General features: G+C 36.9%; 1 protein-coding gene across 1 annotated transcript; it reads right to left on the bottom strand.

Annotated features, from left to right (window-relative positions):
• Positions 1-7,024: 7,024 nt before the first annotated feature.
• Positions 7,025-15,872, bottom strand: igfn1.3 (immunoglobulin like and fibronectin type III domain containing 1, tandem duplicate 3). Its single transcript, XM_072382675.1, has 23 exons — positions 15,821-15,872; positions 15,462-15,584; positions 15,233-15,369; positions 15,046-15,145; positions 14,913-14,954; positions 14,783-14,828; positions 14,431-14,614; positions 14,192-14,305; positions 13,913-14,075; positions 13,502-13,774; positions 11,969-12,481; positions 11,763-11,887; positions 11,542-11,683; positions 11,114-11,407; positions 10,693-10,989; positions 10,431-10,610; positions 10,208-10,336; positions 9,814-10,122; positions 9,643-9,728; positions 8,901-9,093; positions 8,366-8,662; positions 7,118-7,444; positions 7,025-7,029 (listed from the first exon to the last, which is right to left on the bottom strand). The coding sequence occupies exons 1-23, from the start codon at positions 15,870-15,872 to the stop codon at positions 7,025-7,027; spliced, it is 4,131 nt and encodes a 1,376-aa protein (XP_072238776.1).
• Between the last annotated feature and the right edge of the window lie 2,132 nt (positions 15,873-18,004).

The raw sequence follows: 18,004 nt of genomic DNA, 5'->3' as shown, positions 1-18,004 counted from the left end.
AAACCAAGAGACCCATCTTTAGTTGTTAAGCTATGAAGCTTGAAGTTGAACAAGCAAAGAAAATGAATTACTGGCAAAAAGACTGACTAATCAACCAGCTGAATAAATCTAAAATTTAGAGCTCTGCTCTGGTGCTAATAAAGTAGATGCACTCAGCCCTAGGGTATACTTCAGACATTTTTGACTACTTATAGCCTCTCCTTTACAGTATTTGCTTAATGGTAGCGCCACCCTAGTACAGGCAGGTCATAATCTAGGGTTTCAACAGTTCATGGCTACTGGAAGATGAGTAAACTAGATTCTCATATGATAGGTCACATGCCACATAAAACTGTGAACATCCCATCTCAAACATCTTAATATGCCTGTAAATCACTGCTGACATCGTTTACTGTGTCTCTACATGGTGAAACTTACTCATTATAGCAATCTTTTTCACTCAAGATCCTGTATTCTGGTGTTCTAGGGCATAAGAAAGGATAATCAATGCTTACTATGATCAGTCCTTTTAACATGTTTACTTTCTGATATCACAACAAGTCAGAGTCTGTGTCCAAATGCTTGTAAGCATTTATCTACATATGTATATGCTAACTGAAAAAGTGTAAAACTAAATATGATGAGGAACTTTCATGACTTGCTTGCCATTTTGCTCATATAGTGAGTTTGTGGCAGTACCGGCTGTAAAAGTAATTTCTTATGGAGCACTTTGTGATTGTCTAAAATTTGTTTTTCAAAGTTGGCATCTGACTTGGTGCAAAACCTGCTGGGTCATTGCTGCAAGAATGTTGTTCTTTTTAATGTATTTTTTATTAAAGGGGCTTAATTCAGCCTGTGCTGCCTGCTGCTTTATGCCATCAGCTGCTTCATTTAACCAGTGCTGGTCACAGCAGGGGACTCTATACTCATCCAATGAATCATAAAGTGCAGAAGGGCAAGTCAAGAAAGCATGTGGCTATCTGAGGAGCTGATGTAGATATGTGCAAGTGAGATTACTAGGGCTTAATTTGAGTTATTACGTACTTGCATTTGTATTTTATAGTCTTCAGTCTGCAGGAATAGGACAGTGTTTGAAATAGGAGTGAGCTCCTAAAACACATTTTTAAAACTGTAGTTCAGTAAAAAGCTAACTACTCATTTGTTGATAGATATTTGATAGCACATCTAGATAATAAATCTATGAGTGAATTATGATTTTTACTGACATACACTGATTGTCCAACTTTCAAAAAAGATGTATGTGATCTAGCGACCACAGAAAGTTTATCTGTTCATTTGAACTGTTCAAACAGGGTGAAATGATGCATTAAGGATATATTATCATTCTCTAAAGTTCAGGGAACGGCTCTCGCATTCTTATTCAAATTTACATGAATGTTATATTAAATATTTACATACAATCAAAAAGAAATGCACAGGCGACTAAACAAAGAAGCTGCATAATTAGGAAACCATTCTGCTGTACTTGAAATAACACAAATGATGTAAAATGTAAATTATTGCAATGTGCACAGCAGAGCGCTCTAAGGCAACCCTGCTGCTTTTATCGTTAACTATCCTCCACGGTTTGCCACATTAACTAGGAGTTATCTTTGAAGTATAAGTTCAAAGTAAATCAGCCTCAGGATTGATTGTTAAACATTGCATCCATATCTCAATACTTAACACCTGCAAAGAGTGGTGCTGCATGTGTGATGAATGATGGACTTACCACACACTCCTGTGATCCTCTTCAGTGGAACTGCTTCCCAGTCTGATATGCGAGTGTTGCCTCACTGGTCTACGAGCTATTAAATCCTTACAGGAATGCCAGTGAGTCGACGACAAGCCACCACGTTGTCACACATCATGCTTGCCAAGAAAGGGGATCGCTTTTTTGTTTTTGGCATAAATCACAGCCTCTGAAAAGTAGGGAAGTACAATGCCCATCCTTTATATAATCATAAATCCTTTTTTTCTGTTGACAAAGGCATGAACTTTCCAAAGAGATGTTTGAATGAATTGCTTGTAATGTGTAGAAATGTAGTTAAGCCACATTTTTGGTGATGCTATCTGTCCATGTTATATGCTCTGTTTCGTCTTTCTGTTCTACATTTTACCATTTGAGTTAACATTTTTCATTTATTAAATTATGTCTGTTATAGTTTCAGCATTCTGATCTTTTTAAGTCATTATGGTCAAGTCAAGTATTTTTTACTTAATATTTTTTCATTCCATTTGATTCCTCTGCTATCACTCAAACAAAGTCACTAGTGACTAATAGTTCTCTATAGTCAGTTATAGAAACTGTTGAGGCTTCCACACGTTAGCTTTGCCAGTCAAACACATAGAGTAACACCTCTGGGGAAACCTACTCTTTCTTGAAGAAGGGAAACATTTATTGCCCATATGTTTATTTGTTGAAATATTATAATTTTTACTATGTTCTTTGTATTCATATATTTACAATGTTGACTGTATTTATGGGAAAGAAAAGCCTTGTTTTGTTGGGTTTGCATGCATAGTCCTAGTTACTAAGGAGAAATGCATAGTTTTAATAAGGAAAGCTATGATGGCAGCATACTTTGTCTTCATTTGGTTTAAATTCAGTTTATCACTCTAGTTCTATTGTTTATTATTACCTAGTCATGCTTTCTCTTTCTGAATTGGGCATTTTCAGAAAAGTTGTTGACAGTCATTATAATAGATTTTAGTTTGTTTTCTTTGATAAACTTTTTTTTCTTCTTCTTTGTTTGGAGATTTTTTTTTATGTATTTATTTTTTTTACCAGTTATTACATTTGGTCTTACTTTCCTTGGATTGTGGTGTCGGGTAAACAACTTTGTTGCTGGAGCATGGTGTTAACAGTCCAGTATGCTCATGCTGTTTTGCTGATTAACAAAACATAAATGTTCAAATGGACTTTTGACTATTGTTTTGAAATAAATTGTCAGGCAGCCAAACACTAATTTAAAATAGTATCGAAGACATATTTATGCCTTTTTTGCTTTAGACCTAAATGTTTTACTCGGTATGTGATCAACATTCAAGATACTTTTTTTTAAAGAATTTAGTTGTATTGATACAAAACCTAAACTTTATAGTTTTTCCAAAAAAAAAAAAAAAATGAAATTTTGGAAAACATTCAAAACACCTTTACCTATTTGAATTTAGTTGAGTGTATACACACAGGAGTGACTCAGACCCCAAGCACATTGTCTTGCTGTTTAAGTCAAGTTTTGAGAGTTTTACTTTTAGTTAGAGCAATTTTAGTTGGACTAACATACTTACATGCTTTTTAAAAGTCTGGTTTTGGTCCGACTACCACAACAACTTCGATAACAAACATAAGATTGTTAACTTTGCCCTTCAATCCACTAACCATGACTATGATTCTCTGAGCATTATTTGTCTGCAGCCCAAATTCTGGCATCCAGGAAAGATAACTGAAGATGTACTGAAGGCAGAATACTTGCCTACTGTAGCTAACGGTCAGATGCAGCAAGGTAGTATAATTGGGTCTTCCAAGGCTAATGCTTGAAAGTAGGCCTATTTGTAACATTATAGTGTTCAAGGCCCTGGATTTAGAAGAAGAGCCCTAAAAATCCTTAAAAAAATCGCTGAAAATCGTTTTTACAGCTTCATGATTTGGTGCAACTGAAGTGTCAGTTGTTTTTTTTTTTTTTTTGTTTTACGTGTATTAAGCAACCTTTCGGTTGACATGTATAGAATATCTCCATACAAATCTGTGAGTTTTACAGATTTACTTTAAATTTTACACCAGTAGGTTTGTTTAAAGCTGTAAGTATTGAAATAACTGAAATTATTAGATAGTATTTGAAAGTATTACATACAGTTGTAGTTAAGGTAGATGGTACATTAACAAGTACATCTCTTTATGGATGGTCAGCTGGAAGAGTTCCCAGGAAGTAACTGTCTTTTGCAGATATTGATTCTAGCTGGGACAACAACAAAAAAGTTATTTCATACAAATGATTACATCCCAACCCACCTACAGTAGATAACTGGGAAAAGTTTAAACACGTTCAAAGATGGAAAAATTTACTCTTATGTTGAGATTATATCTATTGTATCTTGTGTCTTCTTCAATGCAAGCAGCCAACCAACTTTGAAGGCATTTACCTTCAAATGCCTCGTGAAGACTGGGTTTTCTTTTTTTAACCACCAGCCACCCATTGTGTCCTTGTAATGAGTAATAACAGAGTGATACTCAGTTTGAGCACGATTGTGTGGGGATATTTAAAGCCGTGTAATAAAAACAGTTGTATGGCACAGGAGCTACGGGTGCTCTCAGGCATGGGAAGATGGTATGAGAAGCTCCATGTTCTTAACGACATTTTGTCAGAGGTCAGTGCAGACAGAAGCTTTGAATTCTGTGACAAAACAAGCCAACATTACACCAACTATAACTATGTGAACTGTTTTTAGCTCAACTTTCATTGGACATTCTGCTGCAATTCTGCAACATCATTATTTTGGGATTTTGTTTGTTCAAGTAGAGGAAATAAAAGCAGAGGATATTAAACCCTTACTTAAATTTGTTTTTTCTTGTTACTTTGCTGCATTAAATTGTTAAATACAATTGGCATGTGGTCACAGACTTATAAATGTCAAAGCCTGTTACACTAAACTTTGGCTAAAGAGCTGGGTCAATAATAACAGGATACTGTGTGGCTGCTGATTGTAAAATGTGTCCTGGGGCCTCACACAGGAAGATGCCTAGTTGCTTGAAAGGTAGCACTTGGTCATGCACATGAAATGTCATCGTTTATGACTTTCCATGACCGACCTTCACTCTGATGTGAAAGCATGCAAACACATGTTCACATTATAAGAGAAATTTGAAGCCATGTGGCAGTTGGCAAAGCAGGAGCAGTGCTCATGGATTTACAAAGCAAAGACACAATGAATGACTCGCATTACCACTGTGGTGACCTGAATATGACTCTAGTGAACAGACCACCATGTATGTCTACATATAAATGTAGCAAAACTTGTGACATCACTGGACAAGAAGCTAAAAAGGATATATTAGAATAAAAGCTTTGGGTCTTGATGTATGTACTAAAGTTTTGGAAGAGCTTTGATTTATATATTTATTTATTTAGTGGATTTTTATAGATTTATAGGGGATTTAATAGTATTCTCATGCACCAAGAGCTACAGGAGGTGTTTTCAGTGTATTGTTGACTTGGATGCAAAGATTTAGAATTAAGGGTTGTGTTAGCAGGCGGGAGGCGGGAAACATTGAAAACATGCAGGGCAGTGGGTCATGAGGACCAGAATTGAGAAACACTGGCATAGCTTGTATAATTCATGAAAGATAACAATGGTTTTAAATGTTTTTAGTTTGGTTTTAGAGCACTTTGTTGTACAGAGACATAACTTGTAAGGTGACCAATGACCTAACCTGAGTGTAGATAGAGGAGACACATTATGTAACGCATTGGACACTGTAGATCACAACATTCTCTTGATTCTTTTAGGATCTGGGGTTGGAATTAATGACACAACTCTTAGTTTTATATGCTGACGTGTCTCTAATTGAACCTTTTCTGTCACTCTGAAAAACTTTACCTCCTCAATGGCTTAGCTGACTTGTGGCATAATACAGGGCTCAGTCTTTGGCTCCTTTCTGTTCTCTATTTATATGCTACTACTTGGTCTAATTCAAGACCTTAATGTGTATTACTATTTTATGCTGATAACACTCAGCTGTTCGTGCTGATAAAATCCAGAAGCCTGCTAATCTCATAGTTTACCTTATTGACATAAATTTCTGGATGGCCCCAAATTTCCTCAGGTCCACTGATGTTAAGTCTGAGGTTTTCAGCAAGCTTTGATTCTCACCTTAGTTTTGATGTCAAGTCAAACATAATCTTTTTTTTTCTCTGGCTTAAGATGATGTTACAATTATGTCATACAGATTTTAAAATTGTATTGATTACTTTTAAATGTGTAAATGGCTTTGATCCTAAATACATCTCAGACTTGCTGACCTGGTATGCGCCGACCCCAACAGATAGGACCCTGCTAACTGCTCCAAGGCCAGTTTGTCACATAGGGAGATTGGGCCTTTTCCATTGGCGCCCTGATGGAACTCTGTCCACTTAAGTCAGACAGTCCTCTCTTGCTACCTTCATATCAAAAAATGGTTGTGAACAGATGTTTATCACAATTTCTTTTTGCTTCTCATCGCTTCTTGTATAGTAATGATAATAATAATGATGGTAATGTGAATAATCACAACAATGACCGTATTTACAATTAAAAACAATAATAATCTCCATTATAAAGTTGAGTTAAAGTGTTTTCTAATAACTTGTAACTTGCAACATTAGGCCAGCATTTAAATCCTTTCAATAATTTGATTATGACCATCTTATATGGAATTTACAAACACTTATCTGTATAATATATACAGTATATTAAGTAATATTATTTTGTAAATGACTTTATTTGCAAAAACATTTCTATTCTAATCCTGATATTAATAAAACCACTGAAGTGTCAAAGTTTAGACTTATAGGCGTGTTAGGTGTAGATTTTCCATGGCATAGGGAGCAGTCAGCTCTACCCTGCTCAGTAACTGAAGAAAAAGCAGCTAAAAGCTTTACTATATTCAGAAAATGACCAAAGCAGTTGCTTCATAGAACTTCAGTTGTTCACTGAATAAATGCTTTTGAGGGTTTGTATATTATTAAAAGTAAAAAAAAAAAACTAGTAACGCTGTTCTTTGGATCCACTAAACAAATTAAATGTTGTGCCTGTTGGAAAAACGTCCTTGAATTTAAATATATCCCATCGTTACAAATGCTTTCAAACTTTTCAAACTGTCAGCAGCATTTTCTTTATTTCTATTTTTCAGAATAGATTTTTTCCATCACACTTTGTTCAAAGACATTACAATAATTCACACACAAAATAAATGAACACATATGACAACAAGTTTCCTAGTGGCAAATACAACCCCATTTATTTCAATGGAACTGACACCTTGTGGATTCGGGTCCACTGCATCATGCTACTCTGAGGGAAGAAGACAAGAGAAATGTTAAAACTCATTTTTACACTAGCAGAATTTATGTACAGAACGGTGAACATTTTTTAGATTTACCTTTAACAATAAGTTTTGTTGAACACTCCACTCTTCCCAGAGGGCTTTCTGCAACAACAGTGTAATCCCCACTGTCCTTGGGCCCAACCTTGAGTATCAACATGGAGCAGACCCCACATGTGTTGGTGATGAAGTAGTTAGTGTTGGTGTTGAGGCTGATGTTATTTTTGTACCAGGTAACATGGGGTCTAGGGTTTCCTGTCACAGCACAACTCATGTAGCATTCGTAGCTCTCTGGACTTTTGTGCATCTTTAACGGAACAGAGAATGTAGGAGGCGTCTCAAAACTGCAGCTCTTAGAGTCGGGAAACTTCAAAGAAAATTTCTCTGAAAGAATACAAGAAGAGGGGTTGTGAGACATAACAATGGATATCCATTTGAAGGCTAAATTCAGTTTACTGCTCTGTTAAATAACTCAGTCAGTTCAGGATATGTAGTATAATTTTAAATTGATTTAAATGAATATACTGAAAGACAAACATAAAGCTAATTTGCAGCAATTAATTACCTGATCTATTTACATGTGTAAAAACTCACTGAGCCAGTGCTTATTCCTATATTGCTTTTTTAAAAAGCTGTGGGGATTGCTAAGCAACTAAAGGTATTTTCTAATGGTAAATTTTCACTGGCCTATACTAAAAAAAAACAGAACACAGTCTGATTTATTGGAATATATGTCGTGGACAAACTAGACCCAAACAGAACTTTTCTGTTAAAATGAGGTAATTCTGTGTTTGGAACAAGGAAAACCGTGTATTCCTTCATAACAAAGTCTGGGATAATACTGGAGAAATTTAAAGGAAAACGTCAGGAAATCTGTGTGTAAACTGAATCTCAAGACTAAGTAGGTTATGGAGCAAAACGGAAAGTTACAGCTCTGACAGTAATCCAACAAAAATGTTGTGAAAGCACCTCAAAATAGCAGTTTGTTTAAGGAAACTTGAGTTGAAGTTTCTCTTTACAGGGGAATTAGTAGTTACATTTTTAGTACTTGCTGCATATCAGAGTCATATATATATATTGAAGGCACAGGTTCTCATACTTGAGCAACTGACGTATATGTGTAAGATGGGATAATTCTCCTCAATAGATAAATAAGTATAATGTTCTGTCCAGTTTGTTTAACTGGTCCTCCAATTCTCTGACATCAAGCAACACTATACATATGTATCTGAGTCTAGGCTGATATCTTTTTAAAATGCTTTGGGGCTACAAGTGTTAATTTGAATCACTGTCTCTGAAACTTACCTTTCTTCTTGTTCACTTCCCAGGTTGGTGACTCAGCGGCTTCAGACATACCCATGTCGTTTTTGGCATAGATCCGAAACTTATACTGCCTTCCTGGCATGATGTTTGCTGCAGTGTACTTGTTATTGAAGAGATGGTCAGCCACCGTGTGCCATGTGCGTTTAACCGAATCCCGCTTGGTGACCATGTAGTGCAGCCTGTCATCTTTCTTCTCGTCTGGAGATGGAGACCATGAGACTGTCACTGTTCCTGGCACATTCTCGTCCAGTTCCACAGGGCCTGGAGGTTTGGGATCGTCTACAGACGACAGGTAGGAAAAACATTATCAGTGTGTTGTTTACATGAATGTTGACTATATGTGGAGTACTTACAGATTTCTACTTGACTTTAAAGCATAGCTAGATTACTGAAATTGCTTCAAATGCTCAAGGATCTGTCAGTTGACTAATCATGAAAAGTCTTTAAAATTTCCAAAAAAGGGAGTTAATCATTTTACATCATCATAAATCTCAACTCTTTCATTTAATCAATGTACCTGTCACTCTTATCTCAGCACTGGAGGTCTCCTGACCAACAAGGTTCTTGACAATTATGGTGTAGACCCCGGTGTCATGGCGCTCTGATGAGGGGATCATTAACTGTGATGATGTGTCTGTGTTGCTCACTGTCACAGGTTTGCTCACGGGCAAGCCGTCCTTTAGCCATGTAATTTCTGGTACTGGAGAGGCCTGTCAACAGTGGACATACAAAGTTAAGATATTAGTTTATGCACAGTTATTTTGTCAAGCAACGTAAAATTGTCTGATCTTTATGCATTAGGGTGGGTGTGAAAATCAGTGCTAACGTGGCTCAATCAGTATTTAACTGAATGGGAAAACTAATTTCAGTGCTTTAGTTCGGTTCCAGTGCCGGAGATGCTGGTTGAAAGGTTTTCCCAAAGTCAGATGATAAACCGTGAATGCATTTCTCTTGAAAACATTCAAACACTGCAACGTGCAACATATACTGACAGGAAGAGACAACTAATGTCAGCTTTTCCTCAGGTTAGTAATGAAACATTATAATTGGAAGTTATGTTGTCTAAACTTTCAGGCATGTAGACTACTATCCAAGTGTTGAGCCACCCCTCATTTCTTTATATTGTCTTGAGCAATAGTTGATCAGTAGATCAGGTTATGTATTTCACTGAACGTTGGCTGCTTTTTCACTCATTTTCAGTACGAGTACCCAATCTTTCAGGTTTTTTTGTTTTTTGTTAACACTATGCTGTACTGAACCTTAAAGTTGATGTTGATGCGGGTAGAGTTCCCAGCTTTCACTACCACAAAGTTCTTCATTTTTTTGTCGGTGAATTGAGGTCTCACTGTGATGATGAAAGAAGAGTTCCAGTCAGGGATAATCAGAAAAGAGTTATGAAATGAAGAAGTGCATAACTTCCACTGACTCACCTGGAGGAGGCATTGCAATGATGTAGTTGTCTAACTCTTGAGGTTCACCATTTCCTCCCTCATTGGTGGCTACAACTCTGACCCAGTACATGGCCATAGACTTTAGACCCACAATAGTAAAGGAGTTCATAATGATGGGACTGGAGTTACAACGACCCCATTCAGGGCTTTCTGCTGGTCTAAGCTCCACAAAGTAACCTTTGGCCTCATCTTGGACCCCTTCCTCCTCTATGGGTTTGGTCCAGCCCAGTGACAAAGTGGTATATGTAGAGTCTGTCACCTTCAGGTCATTAACTTTACCAGGAGGTTCTAAGAATGTGAACAATGTAGCGGTTATACATCAATGTATGAACATCGAATATTAATAATACAACTTTATCAACTTAATACTCACTTTTCGGATCTCTTGCGATCACAAATTCGGAAGGTGTACTTGGCTCTCCAGCACCAGACATGTTTATAGCTGAAACTCTGAACTCATACTCAATACCTTCAACAACATCCTTCACTGCATACTCTTTCCCTGTTGGCATGATAACACATGTCACTTGACAATGTCTCCTGTGTTCAAACATTAAACATATTTCTTAAATGTGGCAAAGGTAGAATGGCTAAACCTTTAATGGGCTCATCAGGCGGGTTGATCATGCCCCACAGATTACTGCCTTTCTTGCGTTTTTCCATGTTGTATCCCAGAATATTTGTCCCTCCAGTATTGGCAGGTGGAGTCCAAGCGAGATTGATACAGTCTTTGAAAGCGCTAACAATTTTTGGTGTAGATGGAGCTCCAGGGTATGCTAAAAGAAAGACCACATATAAAATACTGTCGCAAATAAAGTCTTTCTCAATGCTGTATTTTGGACCTCTGAGAGGACTCACCCTTTGTGCCTGCCTGGATGTCGTCAGTCTCCATCATGTCACTGACACCTTGATCAGTTTCAGCCCTGATGTGGTAGCAGTATTTTCTGCCATGATCCACATCAATATCCCGATATTTAGGCTCTGGGCCAATCTTACCCAGCTTCTTCCAGCTGTTGCGCCCAATTTGCTGACGCTCCAGTATGTAGTCGGTGATAGGTGAACCTCCGTTGTCTTTGGGAGGCCTCCACTTGAACTCAATGCAAGAGGCTGAACTTTCAATGATATCTGCAGGTCCAAGAGGTACTGTTGGTTTATCTGTGGTAAAAGCAAAAAACAAAAGACTGTGTTTAGCCTCTTTTTTTGTCATTTCATTTAATACACTGAATAAAATGTTTAGATTAAAACGTGCAGTCTTGAAAATGCTTTGGACAAGCTTTACCTAGTATAACAAGTTCTGTGATGGCCTCAGTTGTTCCACATTCATTTTTAATCTTAATCTTGATTTCTCCACTTATTCTACGTTGGCACTTGGTTAAAAGCAGGCGTGTGTGTGTGGACGACTTCTCAATCTTGATATTTGTATCCTCCACCAGCTCTTCACCGTCATTGTACCACTGGATTTTCATGGGTTCACGGCCAACAAATGAAAGCTTGAATGCTGCATCTTTTCCAGTTTTGATCCTAATGGGTTTCTTGAACTCGTCAAGGTCTTCAAGGTTGATTCTTGGGGGATCTATTAGGGGAGTAAATGATAAAAGAATACTTTTAAACTGAGATAATGAGAATATTGTCCAGCACTTTTGTAAACTTGGCTGATTGTTTGCTTTGCTTGAGTTGGCAACCTTGAATCAAATCTCATTACATTACCTTCAACATTTAAAACCGCTTCGGTTTTACGCCCGTCAGCTTCACATCTGTACTTGCCAGTGTCATCTTCTTTGCAGTTTTTGATTATGAGTTGGCGATTAAACCCATCTTTGATGATACAGACATCATCTGTGGCTGTGATCTAAAATGCATGCAGCCAAATGTAAATAAATCTCAGAGAGTAAAAGGTGAAATTGTAATACTAAAGTCATGTTTTCCACCTCTTTTCCATCTTTGTACCAAACTGCATCACAGTCCTCACTGCTAAGCTTGCAGACCAGCTCTGCATCAGTACCAATAATTGCAGTAACGTCTGAGAGCCCACCGGTGAAGTAAACCCCTGGGTCTTAAGGAAATACAGCCTTGTGAGTATTCAGTGTGTACAGCATTATTCAGAAGGAAATCTTTGTGTTCTGATGCATCTTACCAATAACAGTATCAGGAACAAGTGGGCCTGCTCTCTCTCTCTTCCTTTTCTCTTGAGTGGGCTCATCTTCTTCAGCATCAGACTTTTCTTCTTTTGCTGGTGCAGATTCTCCTGGTTCAGACACTTCTTTGACTTCCGTATCTATATCATCTTCTTCATCTTCCTCTTCCCCTTGCTCATCTACAGCTGAAGACTCTGTTTTATCTGCATCTCCTGCCACTTCTACTTTGGACGCCTTAACTTTAGCCTTTTTCTTTGGTTTGGTTTTGGCTTCTGGGGCTACTTTTCCACCATCTTCAGCTTCAGCTTTTTCAGCTGCAGCAGCTGCTGCAGCTGCTGCTGCTGCTGCCTCCTCCTCCGCTTTTGCCTTTGCCTTTGCAATCAGCTCATCTCTTTCTTTTTGTAACTTAGCCTGTTGCTCCTGAGCAATCTTCAGAAGTTCATCTCCACCACCACCTGCTCGAGTTGTCTTGCGGGCTTTCTTTTTTCCCTTTGAATTTGGATCTTTGTCAGCTAATAAAGAAGACAGTGGCAGGAAAATGTTAACTGGTCTATAGACTTTTTCATATTTAAATTTAAATTCAAGTATTCCTGTATTTGGACCATATTTTCACTTGTCTTTACATATAAAAGATTAAGAGGCCACAAAAATACTTGCAAACAAACCCATATTAGATTGGAACAATTTCACTGACAGCCAAGAAGCAATAATCAATGCAAATGTAGAAATGTATCTATTTGTTGTATTGTTTATTACAAAAATCTGATTATTTTATGGAAAGGGTTTCTACTGAAGTCTAAATCAAGGAGAAGTCATGCGGGGAAATCTTGTAGGAGGTAGTTGTTGAAGGAACGATAGTGTAAATGAGGTTTGGAATAAATAGAGGTTTTTATGGAAGAGTTGGAGTACAGAAAATATTGGCTTGTGTTTGCACTTTTCTGATCTGTGGCAGTGAAATGTTGTGATACTCATTGCAAAGCATCCAGAATACCTTTTAGTGACTCTGACATGCTGACGTTGTGGCAAGTTAAACAAAAAAGGGTAGAAATAGTAATACAGGATTGTTTCCTGTAGATGAATGCAGTTTAAAAAAAGCTAAATCAAGTGAGTGAAATAATCTAAGGGTCATCCTCCGACTGGTGTTCTGACTTCTCTTTGCTCTGTATACAGGCTCAAACAAGCAGTGAAGGGCATCAAATTCAAATGCCTCATCTAAATATTTCAATGATTGGAAATTTAAAGATTACACAGGCACTGAAAGGGATGATGCAACTGATGAATGAAGAAGTGAAACTTGAACAAAAAGGTCTCTTCCTTCATAATGTGTCAGGTGCTGATAATAATTTGAGCTTGTTCTTTCCAAATAAAAAAAAAAAGATGTTTCTCACTCAGTGTCAGACCAAATTCAGTGATTTTTGTGTCTAAATAATTTACACTTGCATACAAATGATTCAAGTTAAAAAAAAGGATTATTACCTATAATAAACTTGTTTTAAATTGTGTAAACACTGTTTAAAGTAATAAAGCTGTACCTTCCACTATAAGCCAAGCATTGCAGGATTTAAGTCCAGCTGTAGCTGCATAAATTCCTTTGTCGAGTGGCATGCAGTCCTTCACCACCAAAGTGTGAATCAGCATGTCCTCTGATACAGTAATATCATATTTGTCTCCTTGCTCCAGTGGGGCATTCTTTCCCATCCAGCTGATCTTTGTCATTGGATGTGAGAGCAAGCACTGAAACACGGCATCTTCTCTTTCCTCTGCTGTCACGTCCTGAATCTTAACCAAGAACTCTGCAACAGGAACTGGAAAAAGCATGAAATTACGATTAAACATGCAATATAATGTTTCCCTTCACTGAGAAAGTCATATGGGACTAGTCTTACAACTTGTCAACTGAATGGGATTGGGTACAAGTTAACCAGTGCTATGTATCATCTTACTTTTTAATTCAGTTGAAAAGATCTTAACTCCATCAACTTCCACTTGGTACAGTCCTGCATCCTCAGGATTAACACCATTTATGCTAAACATAAACTTCCTTCCCACTTGCTTCAATCCGTGTTTTATTTCTGTGTCAGCTTCAAAAGGAATCATTACTCCATCCTGTTCAAACATAAGTTGCCATTAAAGTCGATATGAAGGTTACAAGAATACATCACTTTTGCTGCTTTCATGCAATTAATTTGGAGACTAATTTGTTTTAAGGTAAAACATCTCACCTTGAAAAGAAAGATTTTGCTTGTAGGGTCCTTGAGTGACATCTCAAGTTCGAACTCTGCACCACCATTAGGTTTCAGTTCAATAGGCTTTAGGTTACTGAGTTTTTCAACAACCTGTTTTAGATGGAAATGGGGACAAAATACTGGAATTGTACATCATGTGTATATTTTCTTTGTAAATTTGAAATGTTAATCTGTGTGAGGGACTTTTATATAAAGCACATAAAGCTGAAACAAACTTTCTCTTGTGCGTACTCCCTCTCCATCTTCTTCTCATTTAGTTTTTTCAGCATCCAACGGAAATCAGTAATTCCATATTGTGCACAGATGTTCTCGTATTCTTTCTTGTCTGCACTCAACAGGAGTTCCCAAAATTTTTCATCGATTTCAAGCTTTTTCTCTTCTTTTGGCTCAAGATCCGCCCTCCAAAAAGGAAACGAATATTATCAAACATGGCTAGTAAATCATGGATAGACAAAATGAAATGTATACAATGAATAAATGGATAATGGAAGATTGTTGGATCAACGGATGGATGTCAAAACAGAAATTGTAAAGACAATTTTTTTGGTAAATAATTTGTCCACTTACGTGCTTTTTAATTTCATTTTGAAATCTTCAGATAACTCCCGGATAGCTAAAACATGAGCAGCGGCATCGTTACCTCAGTTTATTAAATGATTATCAGTTAATTTTTCTTGAATAAATGTAGAGTTTGTACCTGTTCTTGATTGTTGCATAGCTTTGCTCTTTTTAAAGCCAACTGACAGAAGAAAATAGAGTGAAGTTACATTTGATTAGGCTTTTAATAATTCTTGAGTTAGTGTCTGGTGGAATAAATGCAAGTATCTCACCTTCAATCACATTCAGAGTTGCAGTTACTACTGCTTTTCCATACTCATTTCTGGCAAAACACTTGTAGGTGTCAGCTTGATCCGAACATACAACAGGTATCTATCAATCAAAACCACAATGTATCGGTCAGTCGTATGTAGATTTTATTTCATATTTAGTTGTTATTAGATTGTCTCTGATTTGAACCTGTAGTTGGTGTTCGCCAGAACTTGATTCGAATACCACTTTGTACCTCTCGTCATCTATTTCACCATCATTTCTCACCCAGGTCACGTCTGGTTTTGGGTTACCAGTTACTATTGCTCTGAAGATGACCTGTTTTCCTACAGAAGTGGCAACAAGAATATAAAGCTTAGCTATTTTTAAGTCAGTATCATACTGAGTTGAATTATGATTAAAAAAGGGATTACATTACCTTCTTGTAATGTAAGAGAGATGGGTTTCCGGGTGAAATCAGGGGTGGTCATGCCATCAGGCAGTTCCTCCACATACTGAGTGATCATAACTCCAGGAACCCTGGACCGCTTTTTAATTTTCACTGTCATTCAATGAAATGCAAGTTGTTATAGAAATTCATTAAGAATTTGGGGATAAACAAATATGTCAATATCAATAAACAAAATAGCTCTGATGCAGTTTAACTTATTCAAATTAAAAGTGCATACCTTCAACTTAGTTTTGCTCATTTATTGAAACTGGTCTGTAACATAGATTTGCTGGATATATGTATATGTGTGTGTGCGTGTGTGTGTGAGTGTGTGTGTCGTGACTTACCCTGCCCGGGAGCAGTTGGCTGCTCATCCTTTGCTTTGGGAATTTTAACCATCTTGACACCAGCTTGTCTGTTCATGCAAAAATATTGCAATGCTTTAAAAACTCTTGATATTTCAGTGAAAAGTTTCCTTGAATACACTTTCAATTTGTCTTCACTTTAATTTCTGGATTAGCTGACATGATGAGTTATTTGTTTCCTTATCAGTCTAAACATATCATTTGATCAAAGAGTCTTATGATGAAGGTTTTCCAAGAGGTGACCAAGAGATTTCCTGCCTGTCTTACAAGTAATTTATGTATTTCAGATGGTGTGAATCTGCGCTGGGTATCGGCTATTGTTGTTGAAACTCAAGGTTTAAGGCAGACGGGAAAGATTTCCAGGAAATGTGAATCCTTAGAGCGACATTAAAGTTATTTTTGTCACACCGATTACAAAAATTGACTAAAAAATTTGAACTATTTGTTTGTTTTGAGAAGTTGGTCTTATAGAAGAATAATGCTCTATCAATCTATGGGTTTATCATTTAATCTGTATACACTTTCCTGGAAGTAAATTATGAAGTTAGTTATTTGACTGTTGGTGTTGTTTATTTGAAAATCGTCCTCACTTCCTCAAAGAACTCCAAGCTATAAAGACAAGAAGACATCATGACACAAACTGATATGATCAGAGTTGCATCTGCAGTCAGCTTTTTAACACACTTATTGTGTGAAATATAACCTAAAACCCCTTCCAGGAATCAACAGGTCTTTCGTGACCAAATATTACTTCACTTATTTATTCAGCTCATCATTCTTGCTTACAAATCAATTTTTCAAAGACAGTACAGCAAATAGGAAAAATAATTGGCTTTTCTACACAATTACTTCTTGTATTGCTATTTATCAATGTTCATTCACATAATCATAATCTGTGAAACTAAAACGCATGCATGGCATTAAAGCAACAAGCTGTTGTCCTGATGAGAAATATATCCAGACAAAAGTGTGCTACTAGCTAATTAAAGTATCTAATTAATTCGGAGGATAGAATACTAAATGGATTAATATCGTAAATAAATAAAACTTCTCAGGTGATTAAAAACAGCTTGATGCTTTCGTTAGATAAACAGTCTTTGTTTACTTTTCATATTTTAGGATGTCATTAGTCTAATGATTGGCACTTTTTGGTCCTTAATTATACTTAATAGCTACTTAACATATTTCTGTTCAATCTAATTAAGATAAATCAAGCAGAGTTCTGTCAGTTAATGAAGTACCTGCATGTTTTACAGTTTTTTACAGTACACGTGGTGAGTTCCTGCCAAGCTAAATTTGTCTGAGAGAAAATAGCTTTGCCAAGGGTGTTGGGAGTGAGCTGATTTATGAATGCCAGGTCTCTGTCTTAAATTTCTGAGCTCCCACTAATAACCGAGCATGCACTTTTACTTTTTTGTGCAATGAAATACTGTACATTAATTTCTAGTTTTGCAAGAATGGCGTGACTCTCTGAAGGGAAGTGTACAGTGTATTTTTCAATTAGAGCACATAAATTGGTGAATGTGAAGGGCTTTTTTTAAATTGTTTTGTTTCAACTACTTTTTTCAACAACATGACATTAGTAACACCCTCTGTGTTGCTATACAGCTAATTTTATGCTTGGGTATTCTATAATCGGACTGAAGATTAAGATTTCCCCAAAACAAATGCAAACAACATTAATATAGTTGGATTTTATTGGTTCTTCCTTATTGGAGATACTCGAATTAAATGATTGATTGAATTGCATGTTAACATGTATTCTGATTTACGACCATGAAACACTGTTAAGTTGTAGAAACATGCAGAGTACTGCCAAACTTGTGGCGCATAGAGATTTAAAGTTATAGAATGATATAATGATAATCCAAACCCATGCTATGAAGTACAAATATTGCGCAGTACTTCTTAAATGTACTTACTATTTTTCAAGTGAACTGCTGTGCTCTGCTGTCCGTTGCCAGCCAGGTTCCAGCTGATTCTTGAGTGTGGGCTCTTCGTTTTAAGAGGCCATAAAGACTTTCAAAGACACTCAGAGCAACTTAACCCAGTGCTTTTTTACTGCAGCACTTGGGGATAGGTTTACTGACATGCTCCCTAGCCCTAAAGTGCTTTAGGTTCTTAAAAAGGGGACACCTAAGGAAATGCTGCAGTGAGGCTCTCTAA

Source organism: Leuresthes tenuis, unplaced genomic scaffold (genome assembly GCF_036924035.1).
Source record: "Leuresthes tenuis unplaced genomic scaffold, fLeuTen1.0.hap1 SCAF_3, whole genome shotgun sequence".
Lineage (NCBI taxonomy): Eukaryota > Metazoa > Chordata > Actinopteri > Atheriniformes > Atherinopsidae > Leuresthes > Leuresthes tenuis.
This window is presented reverse-complemented; position numbering and strand designations above follow the sequence as displayed.